Genomic DNA, 27,273 nt, shown 5'->3' on the forward strand with positions numbered 1-27,273 from the left:
ATGGGATCACCAGTTCCACCACCACAAACAGCAGCTTCACCATCTCCCTGAGCACAGACTGGCACTGACAGAAGCAATCCCACCATCCCATGCGTCTCTTCCTCAGCCCATCATGGTGAGCAAAATAAAAGGATCTTTTCCTCGGGCAGGGTATTTTTCAGCTGGATGGGTTCCCATGCAGTCACAGCAGCTGTAGTTTTGCCACAAAGCAAGCGCCAGGAAAACGGCTGGAATGGTGCCTTAAGAGCTTAATGTAAAATCACGGAGTTGCAACCTCGTGTTCCTGGGTCAATTGTCCCTGCAAATAGCAAGAATTTATAGCCTTGGTTAGGCAAGTCTCTTTGGCTTCAGCTCACTGTGACTCTCTTTACAGTGGGCCAAATGCAAACTCCTAGGCCCCAAATGTACTTAGCTTTGAGGGAAAGCTGGAACTATTTTTCGATTTGGGATTAGGGCTAAACAGTTCTTCAGAACTGGCCTTGAAATTGTAACAATATCGTTTACTTATATCATTACCAAAGCAAGGCAGTGGGGCCATTCAGGGGCCCAAGCTCAGCCTCCTAGACCTTACCTTCTGCAATTTGGAGAACATCTGAAATCTGCATCCTCAGAGGTTTTCAAATCAGCTGGGAAAGGCCTCGTGCAGCCTGAGTTAGCCCTGCTTGGAGCAGGAGGTTGGACCTGGAATCAGGAGCTAGCAGAGCCTCACACAAACATGGCTGGAGATGGCTGAACCACAAAGCAACACCATTTGGGAAGGACCACTGAAGGCCTTTTGGTCTTCATGTTGGGTGAGGTAGCCCAGGAAGACACTGGGAGTAAGGACCAGTGGCAGGATGACCTGAATAAGTCCTGCTCCACCAGCCTGTTTGCCAAGAGGAGAGCTGAGCTGGCAGCTCTTCTTGCAGAGCCGTCTCTGGGGGTATTCCTCCTTCAAGAGCCAGAGGCTTTTCTTGGTGCTCCTCGTGGCTGGAAAACTCACCTATAACACAAAAGGATGGGAAATGGGGGTCACTGAGCCCTGCAGTACAAGATTGCTGCCAACCTGTAGCTGGCCTCTAGCTAAAAAAATTTACCTTGAGATAAAATCCCTCCTTGAAGAAAGCTTCAGATGAAGGGAAAGCAGCAGTGCTGTTGGCAGACCACAGTCAGACAGAGCTGGCCACCTCCAGTAGAGCACTTACACTGTATGTGCTATGGATCTCAATCCCTTCCTTCTGCCTTGAGTGCTACCCTGGAAACTGGCTCTGATTTGCCTTTCTTCCTCTTGGGATGCGCTGGGTTCTGCAGATGCATTGTTCAGCAGGAAAAGAAAAACAAAAGCTCCAGAGAAAGAAAATAACCACCAATCCATGTGGTGTTTCTGTGCCACTTGCTGTTAGTTAGGTTGTTCCCTTTGTGTGGTGTGTATCAGGGCACACTTTGAAGAAATCCAAGTGGAAAAACTTAAACAAATGAGTCTCCTTGAGAAGACTTCAGGCAATGGGGAGATGGCTGCTCAGTGACCTGTGCAGTATCCTAGGTACACAGGGAGTTTCCTGTAAAGATAAGACTACAAAGGAATATTTATTTACCGAGATACTTCTTTAGCTTTCATCTCTGGCAGCGTTTCTCAATCAGCCGTTTCAAAATGTTTTGCCAACACTAATTAACCCTCACAGCACCTCTGGGGTAGGGATCAGCATCCCCATGTCAGAAAAGGAGCAGAGAAGGCAAGCAACTCCCTCCAAGGAAGAAATAAATGGAGCAAAGAAATAAACATATCACAGAATCATTAAGGTTGGAAAAGATCTCTAAGATCATCAAGTCCAAACATATACCTATCACCAATATTGCTCACTAAGCCATATCCGCACCTATACGGTTCTCAAACAACTCCAGAGACTGCAACTCCACCACCTCCAACCACACCTTCATCTGGAGACAAGAATATCCTGCAGACCCAAGTCTATGCCATAACAAAACCCTCCCCTAAAGGCCCCCAGGTCTGCAGACATCATCCTGCTGGAAACACAAGAGGCAATCCTCAACTCTTTTCATGCAAACAGCTTGTCTTCCCCAGATCTACATCAGGGAAGCACAGACCAGGCATTTAATAAGGCCCAAAATGCGGTGCCCTGAAGCTAAACTGCACAACCAGAAATCCCTAACGAGCTACAGCACCAGTCAGCTGCACAGCCTACGCCACCAAGCAGCCTTTCCCATGATGTGCACATGATATTTATTCCATTCATTAACCAAGTTAATGGTGGCTAAGAATAGACCCCAGATGTCCTTCTGGCCTTAAAAACTTCTTTGCCCTCAAGGAAACACAAAAGCCTAAGTGGCTCATGGCACGTGCGGGATATGAGCCACCAACACCATTTCCACATTTCCAAATATTCCCAAAACACTTTTCTGATTTTAAATAATCACTGTTCCAGTTTTGGGAAATCAGAGTTTAGCACAAAACAGAGCAATGGATATGTAGATATCTGCATGATGTAGGGATTAGGCCAGACAGAGCTGTAGCTGTTCCAATGCCTTCGTTCTCTATGTTATCTGTTTCTGTGATAGCTACTACTGCAAATTTGTAATCCTGTAATAAACTGGTATTTGTGAACAAAGGGCATTTGATATTGCACCTTCAGAAAAGTGTATTTTAAGTACAATTTACTCCTAAATTATTTTTTTGATAATGGAAATTATTCTACAGCCTTATTTTTGATACATACTCCCAGTACATCTGGGAAATTTCCTAAAATATATCCAAAAAATCCTATGGTTTTTGTATCAGTGCTAAGAATCAAAGTACTCATGTACTGAATAAAGATTATTATTTTTTTTTTTTCCTCTGTAAGCATTTCCCTTCTGTTGCCTAAGTCCAATCTCTTGATAATCAGCAATCACGGAAAAGAATTAAAACAATCAAATGGGATTTTGCACTTACAGAAAAGTGTGCTATTTATTGCATGACTTATTCAGATGGAAAAAGCTGTTTGGAAACCTATCTGTAAATAAAGGAAACTGCTATTTTGGAAAGCCAGAATTATTTTAATAGAGAGTCTAAAGAAGAATGTGATCCATTTGGAATTGATTTGGTCTTCTCAGAAGCAGGAAAGAGAAAATACAGAAACTGAAAATCGTTTCCTCCGTAATTCGCTTTCCTCAATTGATAGTTTATCAAGTCATATAGAACCATAAAATCACTTAGGTTGGAAAAGGCCACTAAGGCCATCCAATTCAACCCCAGCCATCCGCACCGTGCCCACTGACCACATCCCTCAGTGCCACATCTCTACACCCCCAGGGATGGTGACTCCACCACTCCCTGGGCAGCCTGTGCAGTGACTAAAAACTGCAGTCACTTCCACTGTCAGGACTCCAGCTCCCAGTTCCACATCCCAGTGCTTTATTGTGGAGATGGGGTTAAGCACCTGAGCCCCTTTTCTACCTGAGAACTTAGGGATGCATAGCAGTACCTGTGTCATGATGCTTCTCACTGCAGCTGGACCCTGTGAGCCTTTTCTCTGCTGCACCAGGCCAGGAACACTTGTCCCAAACACAGGGAGCCCAGCTACAAGAGTCACCCAGCAGCAGGAGCCCAGGTTTCTATGGCAGCACAAACAGAATATCAACAGCACAGTGCCAGCCGTATCCATGCCTCTGTCCCTGTCCAACCACGGCTGTGAGGAGCGTGGAGTCCATGGGGTGAGAAGCCAAAAAATAATGGGGGGAGGGCACCTACATCATTTTCTTCTGTTGTCAGCATCGGATGTAATGCTGTACTCAGACAAGAGGAGGCAGTGGGTGTCTCATGGGAGATCTCAGGTGTTAGCAGTCTCTGCCTCCGTGTGTGAGCTGGGGGTGTCCAGGGGGATACGGCACAGCAGTGAGATAGTGCCCCACAGATCCCAACCTGGACTCACTTCCCTTCTCTGCGAGTTCCAGCACTGTGTATTATTTGAGTGTACAAAACATGAGCTTGTTGTGTACTCTGGGAAGATGGTGGATGAATCTTATTCTGTCATTTTTAGAATTGTTTGCATGTTTATTTGGTTATTCTGTGGGGTTTTTTTTGTTTTTTGTTTTTTTCCTGCTGCACAGCAGCTTGATGAAATGGAAAAATCACTGAATAACTGTTTCTATAGATTAAAACCCTGAATGCTTTATCTGATTCACGTCCTGCTGGACACTGATGTGTAGCTACTGAAGCGTAAAAGTGTAAGAGGCAGTGAGATATATATGCCAAATGATTCCAGCAACAAAGCAGTTTCTATTTGCATTATAGAGTGTAATAATTGTAATTAGCACAACCAGTGCTTCTGCAGCTTTTGGAATTGTTTCCAAAGTGCTGTGCAAACAATTTATTAGAAAAATCAACAATCTCAGACCAAGAACGTTTATAAGTTGATCTTAGAAATGGCTCTGTATCCTTTGCTAAAGGTAATATAAAGTGCTTTTTATTTCAGGGAGCTTCACTGACAGCTTATTTCCCACCTGCCAGTATCCTCTGCCTAGTCCTGCTTTCCAGTCCTATTCCTTGCGGCAGAAATTGGAACAACCCCGTGGAACAATAAGGTTTTTATGGGAAGGCTTTTGGGTTACAGAAGTCAAGGTGTGCTCTAAGAGGGCCAAACACTCAGATGTTTGCTACAATCACCCCACATATTTTACAAAGTGTATTCACCAAATACTGCTTTTGGAAAGGATTTTGTAGTGGGTACTTGAAGACCAGAAAAGGAGAGAGAAAACATTGGGGTGCATTACAAACTGCTTTAGTTCTACCTCAGACTGCGTCTCATCAGTGCTGAAAGTCTGACACCTGAAGAATAAGACACTAATTGGGCAGCTGCAGAAACACAGCCAATAGGAAACACATCGCACCAAGGACATACAGGGAAATTAGGCCAGATGAGTTTAGCTCAAAATACATAAAAACTGGAGGCTGTTCACAGCAAATAACGATGCTTTAAAATAGCCTTAAAACTAGCTCAAGCGGAAGAGGATATTTTCTGCCGTGCTTACGGTTGTATGGATCAGGAATACAGCAGCAGAATTACATCAACTGAACCAGTACCAGGACTCTGCCTTTTTTGATTCAAGGATAACTGTAACAATGATCTATCTGTTCTCTGTGAGTGAGATCATTACAATTATGCCTTTTCCCCTAGGACCTGCAGCAAAGACTACAAAGGAGACTGGTTTCAGAGAAACTAAAAACTAACTTTCATCACTGCGCCAGCCTAAAATTAAACGTGACCAAATTTCCTACAGCATGTCTGTGCTGTCCAGCAATCATTCAGCCTTATCACAAGAAACCCACAGCACTTACAGTACTGGAACAACTTCTGGTAAGAGCTTCAGGGAATAAAACTGTTGCTTGCGAACCAGCAACGTGCAGATGAAAGCGTGGGTTTGGATCAGAACTGGAACTCGGTGGTTAAGATCCAGAAAGCCCCGAGGTCCATTGCTGCTGTAAAACCTCACTGCATCAGTCTCCAGCAGGTCTCAGTTGATTAATTTGTTTATGCTTTTCTTTGGGCCAGAATCAAGGATGCCACCTGTATATGAAGAGTCAGTCTGTGAGAGTCTCTCTTCTAAACCTGGAATGGAAACCTACCTTGTGTCAGGTAAGGTCACGATGCTCCAGCAGCTTTCTGTTCTTTGGTCAGAGAGGTCTGTGTTCATAGTCTTCCGCCCATGATCAGATAAGACAGGCTCCCAAAAGCTTCAGTAAGTGTTCTGCCCGAGGAAAACAGTGAACAAAGACTTCAGTAAATGAGGTTAGGGTATGGGAAGACAGAATGCAAAGGAACGCAGCTCTTGGCTCTGCAGAAGGGCAAGGAATGAATCTTCCCCCTGATAGATCTCCTTGTACAGCCAAGGTCTGAGGTCCTTACTCCCTTTTTTCTTGATCACTCAGATACTAATTTGAGCTTGAGCATCTATCAAAGATGATTTTATATCCCACCGTGAAATCATGAAGCCAAGTATCTCCTTGCACAGGAGTAAACAGTGCCCTGCTCTCCAGAATCAGGCCTGGCTAAAGCGTTCCTATTTTACAGATAAACTAATTGTCTTCAGGCTTTGACAACAAAGGGCTTAAGCTTACATTAACAGTTATGACTTATATCTTAAACTCGCCTCATTGCCTCTCCAGAGAGGACTACATGCCTGCCAGTAACAAGAAATGGAAGAGACCCAGGTGGCACTTAGTATATTGAGGTTTCTAATCTTGGATTGAGTTTGTTAAATGCTAATATTAAATGTTAAAGCAAGCAGGCAACTGCCACCAACCAGAAGCCAACTCAAGAGACATGTTGCCACGATGCAGCAGATCCAAGTCCCTTTGCACTGGGTTCTGACATCCTGCCTTGTATCTTCTACATCCTTGTCCATTTCTTGCAGAATTCCCAGAAGAGGATAAAGAATCCATTTACAAAAATCCATTTACAGTTCCTCCAGATATTGATATTTTTGCAATAAGGAACAAGGAAAGAAAAAAGGCAAAGGAGGTATGTATGTTCTTTACACCCATGTGTTACTCAAGAGGCCCACTGGGGCAGGCAACTAACCAACATAAAACCAGACCATGCATAAGGAAAACAATACCTGCTAAATTCAGCTCAGATTCCCCTTTATCAGCTACAAATTCACTGAGATCCATGATGTGAGATTAACCTTACACAGAGCAGTGTGAGCACAGACCTGCTAGTTGCTATTGCACAACCTATGCACTATCATTTTGCTTCCATACCCAAAGGTAGGTTTGCCACTTTCTCCTGTTCCTGGAGAAGATGCCTGCTAGTGCTGCTAGTGTTGATTATCTGCAGAAAATTTTGGTGCAAGGTCTCTCTCCTTCCAGTTCAACAGCCCTAGGAAGAAGGAGAACATGGGCTTCATGCCTTAAGTTTCTCTCCATAAAACAATGAATTACAACCCAACAGAGCTGGGTCTCTGGAATGTCTCTTTCTTTCTTATTTCCACTGAGAATTTTCTCTAGGGCACATGATCCAGCAGCACTGGGAAATCACAGAGAGGTTATGATGTCTCAGAAAGGCCTAAGCATTGATGCAGCTGCAGAAACCAAGCAGTGATGTGAAAGCAAGAGGTCTTTGTTACTAAATCACAAAGGGAAGCCTCCCAACAAGCTTATGCAAGCCTCCTCAGCTGACTGATAATTTGATTTTAGCTTGGGTTCAAGGTCACTAAGTATGAGGAAGGGCACCAAGGATGTCTGCTGAGCAATGCCCTCAGCCTCACCTGCGCCTAATCTGTACAGAGGGCAACGAATTACAGACCTCAGCCCATGTGAAAGCACTGAGTACGAACAACATTTCACCTTCCAGAAAGCTTTGGAGTGGGTTTCAAGAGCTTCTCTTAACCCAGACTTAGGCATTTACATCAGCAGGTTATTAGTAGCTGCAAATTTCTAGACTGTGAATGAACACTTGATGTCACTAAAAACCACAGCAGACAAAACAGATTATCAGTTTGTCCACATAACTGACTTCCTATAGGAACGTGAAAAGATGAAGACCATGAAAATTCATGAGAAAATGACTTACTCTGCTAAAAACAAGGCAAAGGAAAAAGGGTTTAGGAAAGCTTTGCAAAAGGAAGAGGAAGAAGAAAACAGAAAACAGGCAACAGATGAAGAGAGACTGAAAGCTCTTCAGGAGTGTCTTTCATGGAAGATAGCCATTAAAAAAGGTAGGAAGTGGTTCCTGTCTTCGTAGCAGTGCTGTTCAGCTGGAGAGCAGCCTAAATCAAAAATGAAAAAGGGGATGGGACTGGCAGTTAGCTCTAGCTGACCTTGGTGAGCTCCTGTAGGCACGGTAGTTACCTGCTTCACCTTGATAGCCTGTGTGTGGCTGGGCCGTGTCCATCTCATGCCTTTACATTTGCAGCCTGGGTTCCAGCATCCCCTGTGGCTTCCACAATAGCTGTGAGCCCTGGGAGGCAGCACAGAAATCAGCTGAGAGCTTGCAGGACCTCGTGTTGTGAGGACATTTTTACTAAGCTGACCTGGAGCTGGATTTTGGTGGACATGAACCTGTCGTTTTCTGCCTCTGACAGAGGAGAAGCTTTGCCATTAATGTCTAGAGAACCAAATTTGATCTTTGTAAGGACAAGATTCTCCCCTCAATTCTACTTGTTTTTACAGAGTCCATTTGAAACTGATCAAAACCAGTGTCAAAACGGTATTAAAATAATCAGTCTTGCTAGCTCCAATGCCAACCACATCCATCCAACCAGCTTATAGCTGCTACCATATTCACTGTTCTTTGCATGACCATATTTCTCCCTGTCGTCTGATGAATTTTTTGTCCTCATTTCAGATTATCCACTAGAAAAAGAAACTTTCCGTGACTACATAAATGACAGAAGAGAGATATTTTTACTTGAGGTACTTGGTTTTCTTTAAGAATGTTACTCTCTGCTCATTTAATTGTCCTTCATTGTTGCCTAGGGTTTTTGTTTGTTTTCAAGAGACCCATTGCCTAGAGGTTACATCAGCAGGGCATATATCAGATCTCATTAACTTGATTGTCCAAGCCACGTGTTAAAGACACTTATAGTCTATAGACCATCAGTCCACTAAGAAATGAAATAGGACATTCACATCACCCAGTGGCTGCCATCCAATTATTTCCCCCTTAATTTGCAGAATACACACATATACTGACCTTCTGGCTTTTGCTCTACTCATATAATTTATCCCTGAGAGCCATTATGAAATCAAAATAACGTTGGAATATCCCCATTATTCATCTCTATTGTTGTGCTATAACACTGCTGGATCATCTTTGTCGCTGCTTATTTGTTGTGTTACTTCTGAAATATCTCTGGTCTCTCTGTGCCTAGTTTGCACCAAGACATGTCTTGTTTTGAGTCATTACCTTCTGCCAACAACTGTAAGGCAAGAAGGTGACCAAGAGCAAAGCCAAACCAACACACCTTCAGTATCAACCAATGTGACCACGTTATCTTTTGGGTTCATTTCAGTATGCCATAGCAGTGAAGAGAGAAGAGATTCAAAAGTTGGAGAACATAGCAAAGAAAGAGGAAAGAAAACTGGAAAAGGCTGAAAACAACCTGGAGAAGGATATTGCCGTGTTTGATGAGTTCCTGAAGGAGAACCATAAAAGCTCCATTCAAGCCCTGAAAATGTAATGGAAGTTGAGGGAACCATCCATGCAACTCTTTTGCATTGGATAAAGGAGGCTTTTCGCTTGACATTTCCCAGAGGGTTTTGGATAGTATCCAACCTCAGATTCCCTGCATCTGGGTTTTCCCAGAGTTACAGTCCTGGTAGTTTTTTCTCTCCACACATTCAATGAAAGAGAAGAAGGAACCAGTAGCTGGGGAATCCCCTCATTAATGAAGCCTTCAATTTGTCTGCAGTAGAGAATCCACTATTGTTCCCACTACTTCTCACAATACTCAAATACACAATACAAACAGGCAGACTCTTCTCCCTAACCCCTCACAGCAGGAACAGTCCCTGAAGCAAAGCAAGCCAGGCACTTCGGCCCATTACGTAAAGGCAGAGCAGAAACTGATGCTTAGCAGCAGCCAAATTAGGAACACTCTGATCTGGAAGTGCCGCTGGCCCCCACGCTCCCTTTGCCAAGGCAGGGCCTTCAGGCAGGAAACAAATGTCACTGATGGTATGTCCTCACCTACAACAGAGGTTTCTAGGGTTCCTCCCCATCTTTTTATCCATGTTACATGCAACTCAGCTCACTACCTCTTTATTGCTAAACTGTTTTGTGGCTCATTTTGCTGTATTTTTCTCTAGTGCTGAAAAAGAATCTGCAGTGAAAGCAAAGAAAATAGTAGAGATCCACGCAATTAGTTCCCAAATAATGAGCCTCCAAAGGTAAGAATCACACACTATCCCTGCCTAGCCTTTACCAGCCCCTGCAACACAGAGAGGTTCACATTTATCTCCGTGTGCACGAGGATATGAGCTCCCTGTCCCTTCTCTAGGTGTAGTTGAGTGTCAGGGGTTAAAAACAACTCACTCAAACAGGGGCTTTCCTCCCTGCTAACAAACTGCCCACTTTTCCCACCCCAGTGATATAACCAGATTTGAGAATTCTCTGCGAGAGTACAAGATGTACAGAGACTTCCTCTATCAGCTATCTCCAAAAGAATGGCAGGAGGAATATGAAAAAAAGCGTGAAAAGAAGTTGAAAACAGCATCCAAAGCTGACAGAGGAAGTGCCTCGGAGAAGGGTAAGTGCCATGGCAGAACTGCCCACACCTTTATAGCGCAGCCTCGTGCTCCAACTGTCCATCTCCTCGTGTCCAGACCAGGGTCTGACCATTGGGATGAGTATAAGTGGTATAGATGTGCCAATTTCTCTGCCGTCTGCAGAAAGTTTGAACACAAGTTTATCATCTGGGACCAGACCATGGCTCAGAAGCCTCCTGAAACCTCTCACAACAGAAAATCCGTAAGTACCTGACAAAAAAACAGCAAAAAAAACCAAACCAACCTCAATAATCTTAAATAATAGAGAGCACTCAACTGACTGGGAGTTTGGAACAGTGGAAACCTTCTCCTCAAAGTAGAACCTGGGCACCATCCTGGAGAAAAACTTCTCTGTGCCCTGTTTGTGGCTGAGTTTCTGGTTCGCGCTGTTGGCCACAGCCAGCTGTTTGGTCATCAGTGGAGGACCAAGGACAAAGTAGACACTGCATTTGCCATCTTCTTTCAGTAACAGGCCCCAGGCAGTAAGAAGGATCCGTACCATAGACAGGGTCGCGCCTTACACAAAACCACTGCCATTATTGGGCTGCCGCCACATGGCAGCAGCAATGTGGACACAGGTGGGCCTGGCACTATGAAGACACAAATTGAGGTTTTCACCCCTCCTGTGGGCCAAGGTTACAGCTCCTACTGACCCCTCAGCAGCCCACAGGCAAGAGGAGCCATACTTGTGAATGCTCCAGGGACTGTTCAGCAGCAAACAGCCAACACGGGAAGCTGCCAGCTACCTGCAGCTGGAGCCAGAGGCTGCTTGTAGGTGTCAGCATTGGCTGCTTGCCTCACTCATGGTATATTAACAAGGTCTCTTTTGAGTTGTCATTTCTCTGAGGGCCTGATAACACAAAATGCTTTTTCAGAAATTCATCGGAGGATCAAGAGGCTGAAGCCTGCTCGGATGAAGATGAGGTCAGAAGCCTAACACTGAAATATTTAACTTTGTCCTGTGTCACGTATTGACATTACTGATTTCCGTTACCTTCTAACCATTTTTTGTGGGGTTGAGGTCTTACCATTGCCAATAACTATATGTTTATATATGTATGAATATTCATGGTTTTGCAAGCCATATTTTAAATATTTTGGCTTAGCTTTTCTCCTCTCTTTTCCAAAATCCTACCATCATTTCAAAGCTCCCCACCCTGCAACAAGATATGATCACAGTAGGAGGCGTTGAGGTTAATGAAGTTTTCACTATATCCAAAAGGGAAGATTTCTCACTCAAATGTTTGCAACACTTTTTGCTCCCCAAAATGCAACCTGAAATGAGCCTTACCACCTGCTTTTCTTGAGTTCACCACATTGGCTGTTGAGGACAAATCTCACTGCCCTTGTCTGTAAGGAGGCAAAGCTTCAGAAAAAGGCTTTGCCCTGGAGGTTACAGGAGTGAAAAAAATAAAATAAATCAGCAGGTGCAAAACACTCACCTTTCAGCACCCACAGCCACTGCCATAAGAAACCAGTGAGCCATTCTGCTGCATGACAGAACTTCTTTAAACTAGGCCAGGGTCTGCTCAGTAATATCCCCTAAGTAAGCACATTTAATTGGGGTCACATAGCAGTGTTTGGGGGCCGTGCCTGACTGTCCTGCTGGGGGAAAGCCACAAATAACTCCAGTAAGCAAAGGCACCAGAGGGCATTTCCCTCGTTCCTCTCACCCAGATTTATATTTTCATCTGGAACAGAGAGAAAAGGGTCACAAAAACATTTTATTTTGATATTGAACGGTTTCTACGTTCCAAAAACCATGGAAACATCTCTTTCTGAGAGTGAGCTACAAATTACATGTTATTTAGGCAACATTTCTGTAGAAAAATACTTTTTTCAATACTGACCAATGCTGTTAAATAACATATGCAAGCTTTAGGGCACCTTCTTCAAATCAAAGCAGCAGAACAAGGATGAGCTGAGGACAAAGCCTCCAGGTTTACATAGTTATGTTTACATGGGCAGAGAAAGAACAGCTGGGATCAGCACAGGCCCTTACCTTGCTTATAGCCTTACTGCAACACTACACAAGCAGTTATTTATAAATATCACACATTTTCTGTTCCAGGAGCCTGAGCTGTATTTTACTGACCCCCAACAACTGCTGTCTATTTTAACGGAAATGGAGGAACAGAATTTCTCCTACCTCTGTAATTTCCAGGAGACAGAGAAAGAAATGAATGAGTTTCAACACATCTTCATCGACACACAAAAAAGGAAGTGAGTGTGACCCTGTGGTGAGTGGTGGGAGGGGGGTCCCTAAGCCCCAACTTTCAAACAGTCCTTTGTGTTGGAAGGGTCCCTTAAAGGCCATCTGTTCCAACTCCCCTGCAATGAACAGGGACACCCACAGCTTCATCAGGTGCTCAGTGCCCATCCAGCCTGACCTCGGCTGTCTGCAGGGATGGGGCACCACCACCTCTCTGGGCAGCCTGTGCCAGTGCCTCACCACATTTATTGTAAAGAATTTCTTCCCTATCAGATGCAGTGTACTCACACCTTGGTGCACAGCCCTGAAGGCACGGGCTGGGGAGCTGATGCATGTAGCATTGGGGGCTGTAAGCCAGGAAGGATGGTGTAATTCTTCTAAAGGAAGATCAAAGGCAGAAACAAGGCTCATCCTGAGAGATCCAGACCAGTGCCTGTTTTGACTCAAACCCTTCCTAGAGGAAGGCATCAGACCCAAGTGTGATTGCAGATGGCAGGTAGACACACCTATTCTCATTTGAAGTACCTCTCATTTGAAGTGAGTGCTTTTAAATGGAATCTACTTCTCACGCTGACTCATCACAAAACCTACAGCATTACTTAGCTGTGCTCTTCCTCCCCCCTCCCCCCCCCCCCCCCCCCCCCCCAATAACTGCTATCCCGGGAAAACCCAATCTGCTCTCCGAGCCGAGGTGCAAGTCGCCCAGAAATGGAGTGTAGTGATGCTTCCACCTACCGGCAGCAGCGGGGACAGCCTGGGTGGAAGCAGCAGAGGAACCAGATGTTTTGAGAATAATTTTCCAAACAGCTCCTCTCTCTTCTGGCCCAGGGATCGTGAGAGAACGCAGCAGAAAGAAGTTTTGCTCACCTTGAAATCCACTGTCACCAAATTGGAAGAGAGAGCAGCAGACCTGAAGCTCAGAGTTGAAGACTTTTCCTCAGAACGTGAAGCTGATGTCCAGGTACACCCCAAGGTGGAGGTAAAGTGGGACAGCACAGCCATGAGCTGCTCCTCCAGCCATAGCCATCCATCCCAGGCACTGCTAAGCAAACTGAGAAGCAAGCAATCAAGTTCTAAGAGAAAGCATTCTGGTTTCCTTCTCTATTCTTTTAGAGGGATATAGTGGTTCTAACCAGGCAGGATCCAACTGGTGCATCTCACTGTATCTCCTCTTTTCTCTAGGATAAAATGCTTGCAAGCTTGAGAAAAAAAGTGCGGGAGATCTATGGTCAGTGCATTGGAGAAAGCAGGGAAGGCATGGAGACAGTGGAGATGCTGGCAGCAATAGAAAAAAAGCTCATTGAGTTACTGGACAACCTGGAAAGAATTCCACCTGCAAAGATAGCAGAGATTGAAAAAGCCAAGAAAAAAGAACAGAGAATGAGGTAAGACAAGAACTCCTAGAACTGAGGCCTCTATTTTTAACTACTGACAATCAAAATCAAAGCCCCTGAAATAGCCGAATTTGTCAGATCAACCTAGGAAACATTAACAGTAATCTGAAACCCCGGGGGGACCCACATCCCAATTTAGCCCTCTGATAATTTCACACTCCCAGTGCTTGCAGCTCGATCAGCAAGCAGCAGCCCAGAGCTGCATTAGGAGAGGCCAGGAAAGTGCCTGTATTGAACTGATTGAACAAAAAATGACTCCTCTGTTTAAGAATATAGGGCACCTGTAAGCAATGCCAGCTTTCAAATGTTTCTTCTACAAATCTCTGCAGTTTAAATTGTGCTTCTTAATTAAAACAGGAGTCAATTAACACAACAAATTTATGTTCCTAGACATTGCCATTGGCTCTGTTACACAAATGGAAGTTCCCATGCAAACAGCAAAGACATAACTGAGGAGCTGACTGTATCTGGCCATCCCTGGGTAAATCAGATTCATTGAAGCAAAGTAGTTTGAGAATTTAAAGGCAAAGTGACATTTTCCTTGTACTTCTTTCTCTGAGTCTTTCTTTGCCTTTATGGTAGAAAGGATGTGACACTTCCTCCCTATGTTCTGTGAATGATTTTGTACTCTTCACTTACAAAAGAAATGTGGCCCTGGAGACACCCAAGGTCAGGCTGGACAGGCTCTAAGCACCTGATGGAGCTGTGGATGTCCCTGTTCATTGCAAGGAGTTGGACTAATGGCCTTTAAAGGTCCCTTCCAATTAAAATGATTCTGTGATTTGATGAAGCAAGACACACTTTTTCTGCTCTGGGGATGGAACAGAAGAATCCGTGAAGGAATCTGACCAAACCTTGGCTCCGGCCTGCCTCCGGAAATCAAAACAAAAGAGTAACAAAACAAAAACCTTCAAAGAGCATTTAAAACCCAGCATCATCTATATCCAAATCCCTGCATTCCAGTGGTCTTACACTGTTAGAAAAGGAATGGGTCAAAAGCATATTTGTATATCTGTGCACATTCCAACCTCCTTTTTTTGCTCCCTTCAAAAGGCTGAGAGAGGAAAAGGAACAACAGCAGAAGCAGCTGCAGGAGGAGAAACTGCAACGGGCCCTGGAGAGAGCACAGGCAATCATACAGAAAAAGGTAAGTGCAGTGATCCATAGGAACACACCTCATCTCTGCAGCCCACCTCAGGGAAGACGAGGCACCCAAACCCAGCCATTAAATGGGGGAGGAACTCAACCCTGCCAGGAAAACAGCTAGCAAGGAGCACGATCCCAGCAGCAAGAGAACCCTACAGCACACGTGGTTCATGGTGCTGTTTTAACAAACATGTGCTGCCTCTTTCTCTGCAGACTGGCAGAAGGCTGATGTTCCGTTCCAGCCCACCTGCCAGGAAGGAAAAGAAAAAGCACAACCAAGAACAAAGGGATAAAGACAAAGAAGAAATACTGTACTATTTCACTTGACAGCACAGCTTTTACTACTTAACATAGGGTTGATAGCACTCTAGAAAAAGGTTTCTGTAGCTCCAGCCTGAGCTTAAGCTATTTGCAGTGTGAGAACATCATGAACTTCACGAAACCCCTCCTACCTCTGCAAGACCCAAAGGAAAGGAGCGTCAGGCAACCACTCATTGTTTTTCTTAACTACGGAAATAAAATAAATGCTCTTAATTTGCTCCTTTGGCTCCTGCTAGCAATGCTTTTCTCATTCAGTTGTTGATGCAAATAGCTCTATCCCTAAAAACCTGACCAACGTCCTGGGTAACAATTTTGCCATGGCCCAACTAAGCCAAGCACTTACCATTTATCATAACCACAGATCAGGTGAACAGCTATAAAATGAAGTCTCTGCCTTAATCTGAAGGATGGATTGGTGGACTCCACTCTGCTACTGTGAAGATACAAACAAAGGAGGAAAAAACCAAACAAGCCAAACAGAAACAAAGCCGTTGACCATTAACTTTATGTCAGGTGCAACCATATAAAGAACAATACCCAGTGACAAGCTGACCATAAAAAAAAAAGCTTTATTAACCCTTTTGCACCAGTAGTTCTTCAGGCATCCATTGCCAGCAATGGACTTCAAGCCAAGTGATCCATTTGTCGGCCCCAAGAGGTTAGCACTTTACATTCATTTACAAAGCTGAGTGAGGTACATTTTCAGAAGTAGAAAGATTAAGTTGCAAGTCCCATAAAAAGATGGAGTGTTCCTTGGCCACTGTATTAGATTAAGAACTGGTATGGTCCTTGAGAACAGAATAACACAGGCGTTGGCAGCTTGAGGAGTCTCAACTTTTAGAGATGGAGCACGGTGAGCACTGAGCAACAATCACTTGTCCCTTCAGCATGATTCCTCCTCAACCTTCCTACCTTTCAGGAGAGGATTCTATGTTGTGGTCACAGCCATCAAGTAAATGATCTCCCCTACCAGCAAGTTTGGTTTGGAAACCCCACCTGAGAGGGTAACAAGAATCCCTGGGCATAAGCTGTAAACTCAGGATGAAAGGAACAGAGACACCTCAGTGCTCAGATACTTAAACAAAAGATAGAAAAATAAAACTGGTTCAACCAGAGGATAAAATACTGTCCAGGAACTGGGATCTGAAGTTGGATGTAACCTGCATACTTTTTTTTTTTTTTCCCATTAAGTCATCAACCAAAAAAAGCATTCTTCTGGACACATACATAGTTCAAAAAGGCACAGGAAGTAAAAGCTTTTCTGAATGACCTCATGTGAATTCAACATCAGTATAACCGTCAAATAAATATGTGCAAGATTAGAAAGATCACAATATTTTTCTGCATGACATACCTTATTCTGTAAAAAAACAGACACATATGTGCACACACACCTCATTGAGAATAAAAAAAACCATTACATCACCGTTCTATCAAATTCCTATACGTCATTTTATAGGCATTTAGTACACCACCATGAGAAACCTTTAAATTACTACCTCAAAATGTAACCAAAGGCTGATTTTAATTTCCCCCCTATACAATTCTATACTTACTTAGGTGTTTGCAGTCCAGATAAGTTCAGTATGTACAACCTCTTCCACTGCCCTCCAGTAGAAATAGCAGTTTATCAGTGAGGCAGGTCTTACTAACAGCTCTTTTTCCCCTCCCATGAAATTCTAACTGCATATTCTGTAAACCAGCCGAAAACCCCACATGCATGTGATACTCTGGGATATCAGTAAAGAACAAGTGTTGACAGAGTTAAAAAATAATAATAATAAAATATATAAAAAATAAGAAGGTAGTGGCCAGTTTACAAGCAACCTGGCAGCAGTTCGTAGATGAGACATAATCAAGGTGCTTAATTTATGTGACTGTCAAAATCCCTCCCAAAAAAGGGAACACAAAGATAAAAACCAACCTCTCTCGACACTTGGAGTCTCAGCTCATCACTTACAGTGAGTACAATTCTATTGCGTTTCTCTTTCAAGTTTTGCTGGAAGAATTCAGCAGATTATTTGGGATGAGGGAACAAGGAAAGGGAGAAACTCAACATGAGCTACAAACTCATTCACAGCTAAGTTAATATGTAGAATCTAGCTTGCTAAAACAAAAACTTTAGAACATTTCATTTTCATGGTGTAGGGCATCAGCTTTGTTACATGTGACACTTGATTCCAGTTTTCTGCCAAAACACGGGGGCCAGAACAATCTGTGTGCACGTGTGTGCATGTAAAATATCTGTAAATTTTAGGAAAGTTTGAGCTGTCATAGGCAGGATTATTAATTTCTGTTAGCTGCAGAATACTTGCTTTCCTCTGAAAACAGTAAATATTACCTCAGTTTGAAGTTTAATCGAGTACTTCTCCCTGAAACAACACTGTACAGCAGCCTGCGCTGGGCTGCGACCGCTAGGCAGCTGGGTTATACTACACAGGCACATCAAGTAGGATTTACACTTGTTAAGAAAACCTTTCAGCTGTAACTGCCTTTAGCAAATTGCAAAAAGCACAACCATAATCCAGTACTCCTAGTTTTCCTATTTTCTTCAGAAGAAGACCCACAGAGTTATCTTATTTTGTCCAGACACGATTGCTCAATTGGCTTTCAAGTAACTGTCCTTAATAATGGTCATTCCAGATCCTGTAAGTTTATTGTGCTTCCAGTGAACTGAGAGTTATCAGAACCTGCATCGTCTTCAGCAGAATTGTGTGGTTCCTGTTGAAGCAAAAAACAAAAACAAAAACAGCAGAGAAGTTCAGCACTTTCACCTCTTAATGCTTATCAGTAAGAACATCCTGACATTAACCCAAGATCAGAGAAATGCTCTGGATTGCTTGAATTGTTCCAAAGCTTTCCTACTCTGGTGACCCACTCAGACACCACTTCTCTGTTTTTTTTCATCTAACTGCCATTCCCATGTAGACAACTCTCTGACATTTAGGATCAAGATTTTGTTGTCTCACTTCCCATCCTTCCTGCAGACCATTACACACATATCAGTTCTGATACTCAATCATGACCTGTGCAGTATCTACAGGATAGATAAGGATAATAAGGACGGGACGCTCCAATAATAAATGAGTAACATTTTGTTATTCATTACCCACTAACAGAGGTACAAAAACAACCACCTGTGACGTGTCAAAGGTTGGTAACACACACAAGATAACCCTTGCAGTACACTTCTCTACTTCCTGCAATTGAATCTGAACTCCTCATAGTAAACAAGGCGTTTCCATTACGCAGAACATCGGTGTTTAGAATGAACTATTCACTTTTCAAGCAAGGCCATAAAACCCAATGGCTCTGATATGCTGTACCTGAAGTATGTGAACAGGTAAATCCACCGTAAGCTGAGAATGTGATGAGGAGGACTGAGAGCTCAGCTGAAAGGGCAAATCTCCCTCTCCTGAGGGATCATCCTGTGAAGGCAGAAATGTGATGCTGTTAGAAGGCTCCGAAGCATCTCAGAACAATAAATTCCACTCAGCCCCAGAGTCTTAAAAAATTGATAAAGCCACTGCACTGTACAAGGCCTACATCCACAAAGATAAGAGAAATCCTAACTACCACTTAAATTCAAACCTTATTCAGTACACAACCTATTGTCCCTATTATAATCAACTTGGAAAATTGTCAAGATCTAAAAGGGAAGGAATGGTTCACCCTCCATCATATTTAAGGCTCAGACATAAGCTACAAGTTTCACCGTGCTACATGAAGCTGCTACTTAACAGAAAAGTTGCATTTACACCCATCAGAAAGAGACAAAGCATTCCCCCCATTGCTTCTTATGTATCAAATCTTGTTAGGAATAAAGCAGAAAGAACCTATCATCTCTCTGGATACTACACAGATATGCACCAGGCTAAAAGTGTACTGTTCAAAATACTCCACTAATCAGTCCACACAGATTATTAGGTGCTTTTAGACAGAGAAATCTTAATTTTTATTTCAGCTGTTAAGAAGAAAATCAGTTTCAGCTGAAACTTCATTTTGTGGGAATCTTCATATCATCCTTATTAACTTTGTATATGGGAGAGATGGAGCAATGTAAGACATTCAGTGAAAAGAGGGAACAAGAATAGAGCACACACATTCTCAGCAAGGACTGGAAGAAAAAGTTGCGCTCAGGAAGATGAACAGAATGCTCCCCCCTGCAGTTACAGTGCCCACTGTATGGTCCAGGCTGGACTGAAAATATTAGCACTAACAAAATAAAAATATCTATTTCCACAGCCCATTGGTTCTAGTCCCAGCAGTTGCATGATTGAATCAGCTGTTTTCAGGCTTTTCCAGACCTCTCTAAAGCCACTTTACTTATAAACTTCCCATGAGTGTGGGCAAGTGCCCCAATGAACACTGAAGACCTACGATTTCCATCTCGAGGAGTACACGTTTAGATTCTTCTACAAATGCTCCAGTTAGAATAATAAGGTAAAGATGTTTCCTCTCCTCAGTTCTCACCTGAAGAAGCTGAATTTGCACATACTGTGCTCCCGTTGCAGGGTCCCTTATCGTCAGCCCTCCATTCGGCAGAACAACGCTGCCACCCAGCCGACCACCAGGAGCGGACGATGAGAAATTGGTGGGGCTTACTTTACCACCCTTGCTTTTCCTCTGACCAGAGCCAGTTGTCCCTTAAAAAATAAAAAAGTTTAATATTTAGGTGGTCAGAAGCAATTTGCCAACGTTTCTTGCTCGTGTTTTTCAATTCTATGCAGTCAGTTTACCCTGCACCACCAATCATACGACACAGGAAATGCATGGAACAGTACAGTGTAATTAAGCACCATCTGACAGCAAAAAGGCCACAGCAATCAGTCACTGAACTCCACGTGCTCACTGAGCAGTTATTTTACATGAATGGCATAGAACCACACCACAAACCACTAAGCTTAGGGCTCTCCCCTCTGGTAGCACAGAAATGCTGACACGTTTGCACAGCTACAGAAAGGAATCGGGAAGTGAAACTGCATCTTCCATTTTTTATTTTTCTGTTTATTTCCTGAAAAGTTATGTACATCATTTTTTTCAAATCATAAAAATAATAATAATAAATCATAGTGAAGCTCATCTACTTCCAGAAATATGAAGGACAGGCTGAAACAGCTTTACACAGCTAGCTGAAAGCCACCAAGGTAATAAAAAACCAACTTAATGGATAAAACCCTGTCATCTGTTTGTCTGATTTTTAATCTAAGTAAATAAAAATAATGGATAACTTCATTTTAAAAACAAACTTCACTCTACGGTGCTTATGTAGCCTAGCTGAACTAATGAGAAATACAAGACTTGTGATCACTGTGAGAATCACATCATGGCATTAAGGCAACAGCAGCTGGTGAAGGCTGACTACCAGCAGACTAGAGTGAGAAAGGAAATAGGGATGTTTTGAGACCACTTTAGAAACAGGTGCAGATTTAGTACAATCATCTGTGTAAACAAATGTCCCAACACTGGGCACATGCATGCATTTTATGATACAAGCACACTTAGAACTAAGCTTCATAAAGCAGCTCTGTATCTGCATGACGTCTCACTGAACCAGACAACATGAACAGGTACAGATTATATAATGAACAGTGTGTCACGATGCTCAATGCAGAACTAGTCACTTCACTTACCTTAACACCTTCCCTTTTACAGATACAAGAGGCAGTGAGAACTAAACCATATATAAAACAGAACAGATTTCCCATCACAGCACCAAGGGGCAGATTTAATTCAGACACCTGAGATTGTCTCCCAGCACAGTGAGCCACCAATCACATCCCATCTGACAAATCCACATCGGACAGCTTTTACTTTTTAAGAGAAAGGCAACACATCTGAAATGGTGACCTAAAATATCACCCTGCTCTCTTCAAAGCTTCTGTGTAACGGAAAGTTTTGAGTATTTCTAGATAACTGAAGAAATAAATACAAAATAATTCCTTAATGCTGCATAGACATTGTTACTATGCAAAAAAAGAAGCAAAGCAAATCCTGCTGATCTCTTCATTATCTATACAGAAGAGAACTCACAAGGTACAATCAAAAGCATGAACAACGGAAAGTAAAAAAATCTTCTTCTTTTGGTTGCTTTAATAACAAAAATCAAAAGCAGATGAAGGGACAGAGGGATATTACCTTTATAACAACCACGGAACAGAAGGCGAAGATTTCTTTGCAAGCTTACTGTGGAACTGGTGTTCTACACTTAACAGATGGCACACCGTGTGCATAATTATTTTAACTACCAATAAATGGGTATGGTACTTAAAAGTGTACTCAGATACCTGTTCCTATTTCACTGCCAAACCCTTTTATAATTGTTTTAGCACATATAACGCAATGTCTTCTCACCTGTGCTGCTCCCATTCCCTTTTTGTTTTCTTTTCTTGGCCAGCTGAATGGCTCTGTAGTCTGTTCTCGCAGACCCACTGCTCTCCTAAGTTTAAAAGAAAAAAGAGAAAAAAAAAAAAAAAAAGAAAAAAGGAAAAAAGCCAAGAAATGCAAATATTTTGAATGCAAGAAAAAGCCAAGACAATGAAACCATACTGATGAGTTACCAGTAGTGGTTATCTTATATTGCAAATACTGAGCTCTGTATTCCCAAACTCTTCTGATTAGTTTCCATGAGTTCCCTGTATTTAATATCTGGAGTTCAACACAAAAGGAAATTATCTTCATAATTATAAGCATTCATATTTTAATAGGGTAAACACGGCAATAGAAGGAACACTTCATGCTGCAAACAAACAGGCCTCCAACAACATGATAAAGCAAAGAGGGAAGAGTATTTGAAACAGCTACGGGAATGAAGGCTGAGGAGAAAACGTTTCAGTTTCTCTCCCAATGCAAAATCTTTCCCTGTATGTAAGTAACGTGAGATACCACATCTTCTTGGCCTTGGGTTTTCTTGCAAATCCCATTTCATCCTCAGATAAATGGATGGTTGCTTTCTAAAACCCCTACTCTAAAAAGCCTTCATTTCACTCTCCCCACCACAATTCCAATTTTTCTTAATCTTACTTCCAAATTTTCTCATCACCACACTGCAGCTACTTCTGACAACACACTGATCAATGTCACTTTCTACAACCTTCATCAAAAAGCAGCCAAAGCACATCACCTGCAGAAACCAAAAGAAAAGCCTGCCTGGAAGGTGTGAGTAGCAGTGGATATCCCCAAATTCAGGGTGTCTCAGTCATCTAAGGGTAAATGAATATAGCTACTGCGTACCAAAAACGAGCTGCCAGTCATTGTGCTAAGATCCATTTCTTTCTGAGCGCTGTAGCTTCCTGGAGGGTTGGAGAAAACAAACTGAGTCACTACTTTGCTGCCCTCTTGCTGACCAACAACATCCGAGCTGGGAAGCAAATTCCGTTCCATTTTAGTTGGTGTCAGTAACTCAGGCACATTGGTACCACCAAGGCTGCTAGAAGGAGTCAAAGTGGCTGTGTCAATTGTTAAATTATTGCTGGATGTCAAACCGTGCACATCCTGACTGGGATTCCTCACTGACAACGATGCCAGCGAACCCAAGGCTTCAGCGTTGACAGTCTGTACATCATCCAAATTTAAAGTGCTTTGCTGTAGAACGGTTGTCCCAGTTCCCAGCAAGAGAGAACTGTCCAGGCTCTGCGGCATATCGCTGCTGGCCACCAGTATCAAGGGATCCACTGCCTGGCTTAAAGAACTGCTACTGACAGGCAGGTTTCCTCCAAGAGTTGAGCCTACGGAGGCAACATCTATGGTGACGATTCCAGAGTTCACTAGCGCCATGTCTGTTGAGATTCCCGAATTGTTGCTGGACACGTTGGAGAATAGGGAAACGAGGTCTATGTTGCTGAGGTCACTGTGTCCTGGACTGGTGAGCTCACTGCTGGGTGTGAGGGAGCTGGTTGCTTCGAGCTGCGTCAGGAGATCTGCAATGGAATACAGTTTGGACATTTTTAATTGCTGGGACAAAGAAAGAAGGAAAGAGTTTGACTCACCATGAGAAGGAGTTGTGAAAATTTAAAAGAAATCCAGTAGAGCATTACCCGTTCTTGGGGAACCCAATGACTGTAAAACATGCATCAGCCCACTAAAAATTCAACTTTTTGGGGAGGGTTTGGTTATAAATCAGAGCTTTCATCAGACACTGAGAATGAAAGAATATGAATGATCAGAGGAAGAAGCTTTTAGAGACGTTGAGTTGGTCTGCGGCACCTCACACAGTTTGAAACAAATCCCCTACCTGGGCTGAAGTTGTGTTGTTTGACCATATGCGTCTTCATACTGTGCTTGGAAGTGAACAATTTATTACAGCTGGACACAGGGCAGCGAGTCTTTAAAGAGTCCACATCCTGAAGATGTTTTTTGGAATGAATGTACAGACTACTCCGTGCTGAGAATTTTGCACAACAGCCTGCAAGAAGATACAGATGGCTTTAAGGATTCAGCTCGTTTCAGCCTGACGTTCAGGCTTAGTGTCTCTACAAAACAAATCACAGCAGTGCTGCAGAACTCTCTGTTGGTCTGTAGCATCTGGACAAACATTCAGAGGACTCAGAAGAAAGCCAAATATACGACCTTTCGTTTTACATCAAGGACATCTCAGTGGATAGGACAGCTCAGCAAGCCACAAGAAGAAATGCTAAGTCACTCAATATATTCCTTCCCTGCCGTGGCATTTTAAGTGAAAATGCTTGGTGACAACTGCTGGTAAAACCATTAAAAGGAGAAACAACCACCAAGAAGAGCTGTTTTACTTTGTGAAGATGAATACTCCAGATCATACCCAACCTTCTACATTCCTGGAATCCAACTGAAGTGATGGACCTTCAGTTTTATCTCTTCTGATTGTTAGAATTCTCCCTCTGATCCTGTAACTAGCTTGTGTTTGGGGAAAAGCACACAGCTTTCCTCTGTTTACACAGCACACACCAGTTACCAGTTAATGCAAGAGCTGAGCAGTACCTTCTACTGGGCACTCAAATGGCTTTGTACCGAGGTGGGTTATGCTGTGGCCTTTCAGGTGTTCTGCTCTTGTGAAGGACTTCCCACAGCCTTCTACCGGGCAAGTGAACCTCCTGTCATCTTCATGTTTCCTACAAACAAACAGAATCACCATCAACAAGACCACATCCACTGCTTGACTACTGGAAGGAAAAACAAAACCTAACAAACAGAGAGGGAATTAAAATAAACAGCACAATCTGAAAATGCTACCTCTTGTGTCGCAACAGCTTGGACATGCTGGTGAAAGACCAGCCACAGCCTTCGAAGTCGCAGATAAAAGGCCTCTCACCTTAAGCAAAGAAAGGTCACATTAACAATACGACATCACACACTGGTATTTGATTAAGAAATCCCCACTGCTGCTTAAATTCAGTTATTTCAAGACTACAAGACTCAACCACCACCTCGGGTAAATCACATACAAGCAGTGATGCCCTCTCCCCTCCTCTACCGTCATCACTTTCTTTATCTCAAGGCCACTGCACATCTCCATATGCATCACGGAGCACAGATCGTTATTAGCACATCCAATCAAAAACCTGCGGTCTCAGTTTTGTGCTCTTTGCATTCAATACAGCCCATTCTACCTTTCCTTGTCTGTATTCCAAAACCTGACCTTTCTCAGTGCTCTCCCCATTTTCCCCCAGATACTTCCCCAGTACTCCACAACTACCTTGAATGTGCTCAGATAATCAGTGACAACACTATTCAGAATGTATGACTGGAAGCTCTTTTCCTGCTTTCATGACCCACAGCTCTATGCTGATTATTACAATACGAAGAGCTTAGTTGCATTACTTCTATGACCCTTCACTTAATCAAAATGACACTTCTTAAACTGTAGAACCACAAAACCAGGAAAGCCAAGGACAGCAACAAGCACACGACAGCCCACACCATCCCTCCCACCTCTGTGCCCTGCAGCCCTTCCAACACACCAAATCCCACTGTTCACAGCCCATCCTCTATATGCCTTCCCCAGGCACATGCTGCCCTTGTGAGTACCTGTGTGGCTCCTCATGTGGATTTTCAGCCGACATGCTTTGTCATATTGCTTGTTACAGCCTGGGAACGAGCAGGAGAACTGTTCCTGCTCCCTGAAGTGGGCCCGATTGTGGGAGAACAGGGCGCTCACTGTGATAAACGTCCTTTCACAGCCTAGGGAGAGACAGGAAACAAACATGCACCAGGTTGGTATGCAAGTGAGCCAGTTAGGATGCTTTCCTACAATCGTTAAGGTCAGAAAAGCTCTCTAAGATTGATTCTAATTGTCAACCCACAACCACCATGCCAACAACCACATGCCTCAGTGCCACATCTCCACGGCTCCCAAACACCTCCAGGGACAGTGACTCCACCACTCCCTGGACAGCAGTGCCAGTGCCTCATCACTCTGAGAAGAAAGTTTTCCTAATAGCCCTCAATATTATATCCAGACCCAGAAGAGACAAACAGGGGTTACAGTTACTCGGCCAAAGCAGGCAACCTAAGCCTGTGTAAGGTGCACAACCCAAGGCTGGCGCTTCCACTGCTGGTGTTCCACCACCCCGGCACAGCAGCACCCCCCGATCCCAAACCTCCCCCTTGTTAACGAGGGTGTCAAGGAGAGAGGCGTTCCCGGAGGCTCCAAAAGGAGAGGAAAAAGAAGCGGCAAGGAAGCAAAACGAGCACAGCTGGGACCCCGGGCTAACCCGAGGGCGGCCCTACGGGGACGGACGGGAAAGGCACGGAGCCCCGCGAGCCCGGCTCCGGGTGCGGCTTACCGGGGAAGTCGCAGCGGTAGGGCCGCTCGGGCTCCAGGTGGCTGCGGCGGCGGTGGGCGGCGAGGCGGGCGGCGCTGGGGAAACGCTGCCCGCACGCCTCGCATTTGTGCGCCGCCTCCTGCTCGTGGGCGCGGCTGTGGGCCCGCAGGTTGTAGACGGTGGTGAAGCGCTTGGAGCAGCCGGGCGCGGCGCAGGCGAAGGGCCGCAGTTTGTCGTGCGAGTGCAGGTGCCGCCGCAGCTTGTAGGCCGTGGCGAAGGACCAGGCGCAGCCCGGCACCGGGCAGCCGAACGGCCGCGCCGCCCCCCCAGCCGCCGCCCCGCGGCCGTCCTCCCCTCCGCCTCCGTGCGCCGTCAGGCGGTGCAGCCGCAGCTGCTGCTTGCGGGGAAAGGCCTCCCCGCAGCGCGGCTCGGGGCAGGGGAAGGCTGGCGGGGAGCGCGGCCGCGGGACCCCCGGCGGGGGCTCGGCGGAGGCGGCGGGCGGAGGCGGCGGAGCCGAGGGCGGCGCGGCGCTCGCGGCCTGCTCGGCCTGCTCGGCGCCGGGCCCCAACGTCAGCACGCCGTTCTCGATGCGCACCAACAGGCTCTGGTTGTTGATGGTGATGGTCCCCGAGAAGGAGCCGTCCTCCGCGCCGCCGTCCCCGTCGCCGTCGCGGGGCGGCGGGGGAGGAGGAGGCGGAGGAGGCGGCGGCGGCGGCGCGGAGCCGGGGCCTTCCTCGGGCGGCTCCGCGGGCGGAGGGCCGGGCCGGGCGCGCCCCGCTTCCCCGCCGCCCGAGCCGGGCTCGGCGCTGCCGCGCACCACGTTGAGGACGAGCAGCAGCCCGTCGCTGTCGGGCGCGGGGCCCGCCGGCGGAGCGCTGGGGCCGGGAGCCGAACCGGCGCCGGGCTCCGGCTTCTCCTCCACCAGCAGCACCGGGAAGCTCACGTAGAGGCCCGACGCGGCGCTGCTGGCGGCAGAGGAGGAGGCGGCGGCGCAGGCCGCCGGGTCCCAGTCGGGCGGAGGCGGAGGGCGGCCCGGGGCGGCGGGCGGCGCGGCGGGGCCGCCATGTTGGGCGCCGGGCCGGGCCCGGGCCGCCTCCGCGGCGGGCAGCCCCTGCGTTTCCATCTTGGGGGTCCCTGTAGCAGCGGCTGAAACCGGAGCCGGGGGGCGGGGCCTGGCGCGGTCGGCGGGGAAACGCGGAACGGCAGACCGGAGCG

At 45.1% G+C, this 27,273-nt stretch overlaps 2 protein-coding genes and 1 long non-coding RNA gene across 4 annotated transcripts; 1 reads left to right on the forward strand and 2 right to left on the reverse strand.

Annotated features, from left to right (window-relative positions):
* Window positions 1–30: 30 nt before the first annotated feature.
* Window positions 31–12,426, reverse strand: LOC125698533 (uncharacterized). The gene is made up of 4 exons (XR_007379218.1): window positions 11,689–12,426; window positions 5,603–5,724; window positions 1,077–1,552; window positions 31–982 (listed from the first exon to the last, which is right to left on the reverse strand). It is a non-coding gene; the product is annotated as an uncharacterized LOC125698533 (long non-coding RNA).
* On the forward strand, window positions 4,813–16,501 carry CFAP100 (cilia and flagella associated protein 100). Of its 2 annotated transcripts, none has more exons than XM_048956941.1 (15): window positions 4,813–5,333; window positions 5,529–5,612; window positions 6,391–6,497; window positions 7,503–7,695; window positions 8,325–8,392; window positions 8,992–9,155; window positions 9,788–9,868; window positions 10,067–10,227; window positions 10,304–10,448; window positions 11,122–11,170; window positions 12,318–12,469; window positions 13,287–13,419; window positions 13,641–13,843; window positions 14,906–14,999; window positions 15,212–16,501. In XM_048956941.1, the coding sequence occupies exons 1-15, from the start codon at window positions 5,258–5,260 to the stop codon at window positions 15,323–15,325; spliced, it is 1,824 nt and encodes a 607-aa protein (XP_048812898.1). In that variant the 5' UTR covers window positions 4,813–5,257; the 3' UTR covers window positions 15,326–16,501. The 2 variants fall into 2 exon arrangements, with proteins under 2 accessions (XP_048812898.1, XP_048812900.1); XM_048956943.1 differs by having other exon boundaries at window positions 10,370–10,448.
* On the reverse strand, window positions 15,876–27,181 carry ZXDC (ZXD family zinc finger C). The gene is made up of 10 exons (XM_048956937.1): window positions 26,080–27,181; window positions 25,322–25,474; window positions 24,527–24,605; window positions 24,275–24,405; window positions 23,553–23,723; window positions 22,553–23,238; window positions 21,674–21,758; window positions 19,793–19,965; window positions 18,646–18,747; window positions 15,876–18,040 (listed from the first exon to the last, which is right to left on the reverse strand). Exons 1-10 carry the CDS (start codon window positions 27,179–27,181, stop codon window positions 17,954–17,956), a joined length of 2,769 nt encoding a protein of 922 aa, XP_048812894.1. The 3' UTR covers window positions 15,876–17,953.
* Window positions 27,182–27,273: the final 92 nt, after the last annotated feature.

The sequence above is a fragment of the Lagopus muta genome, chromosome 11, assembly GCF_023343835.1.
Source record: "Lagopus muta isolate bLagMut1 chromosome 11, bLagMut1 primary, whole genome shotgun sequence".
Taxonomy (NCBI): domain Eukaryota; kingdom Metazoa; phylum Chordata; class Aves; order Galliformes; family Phasianidae; genus Lagopus; species Lagopus muta.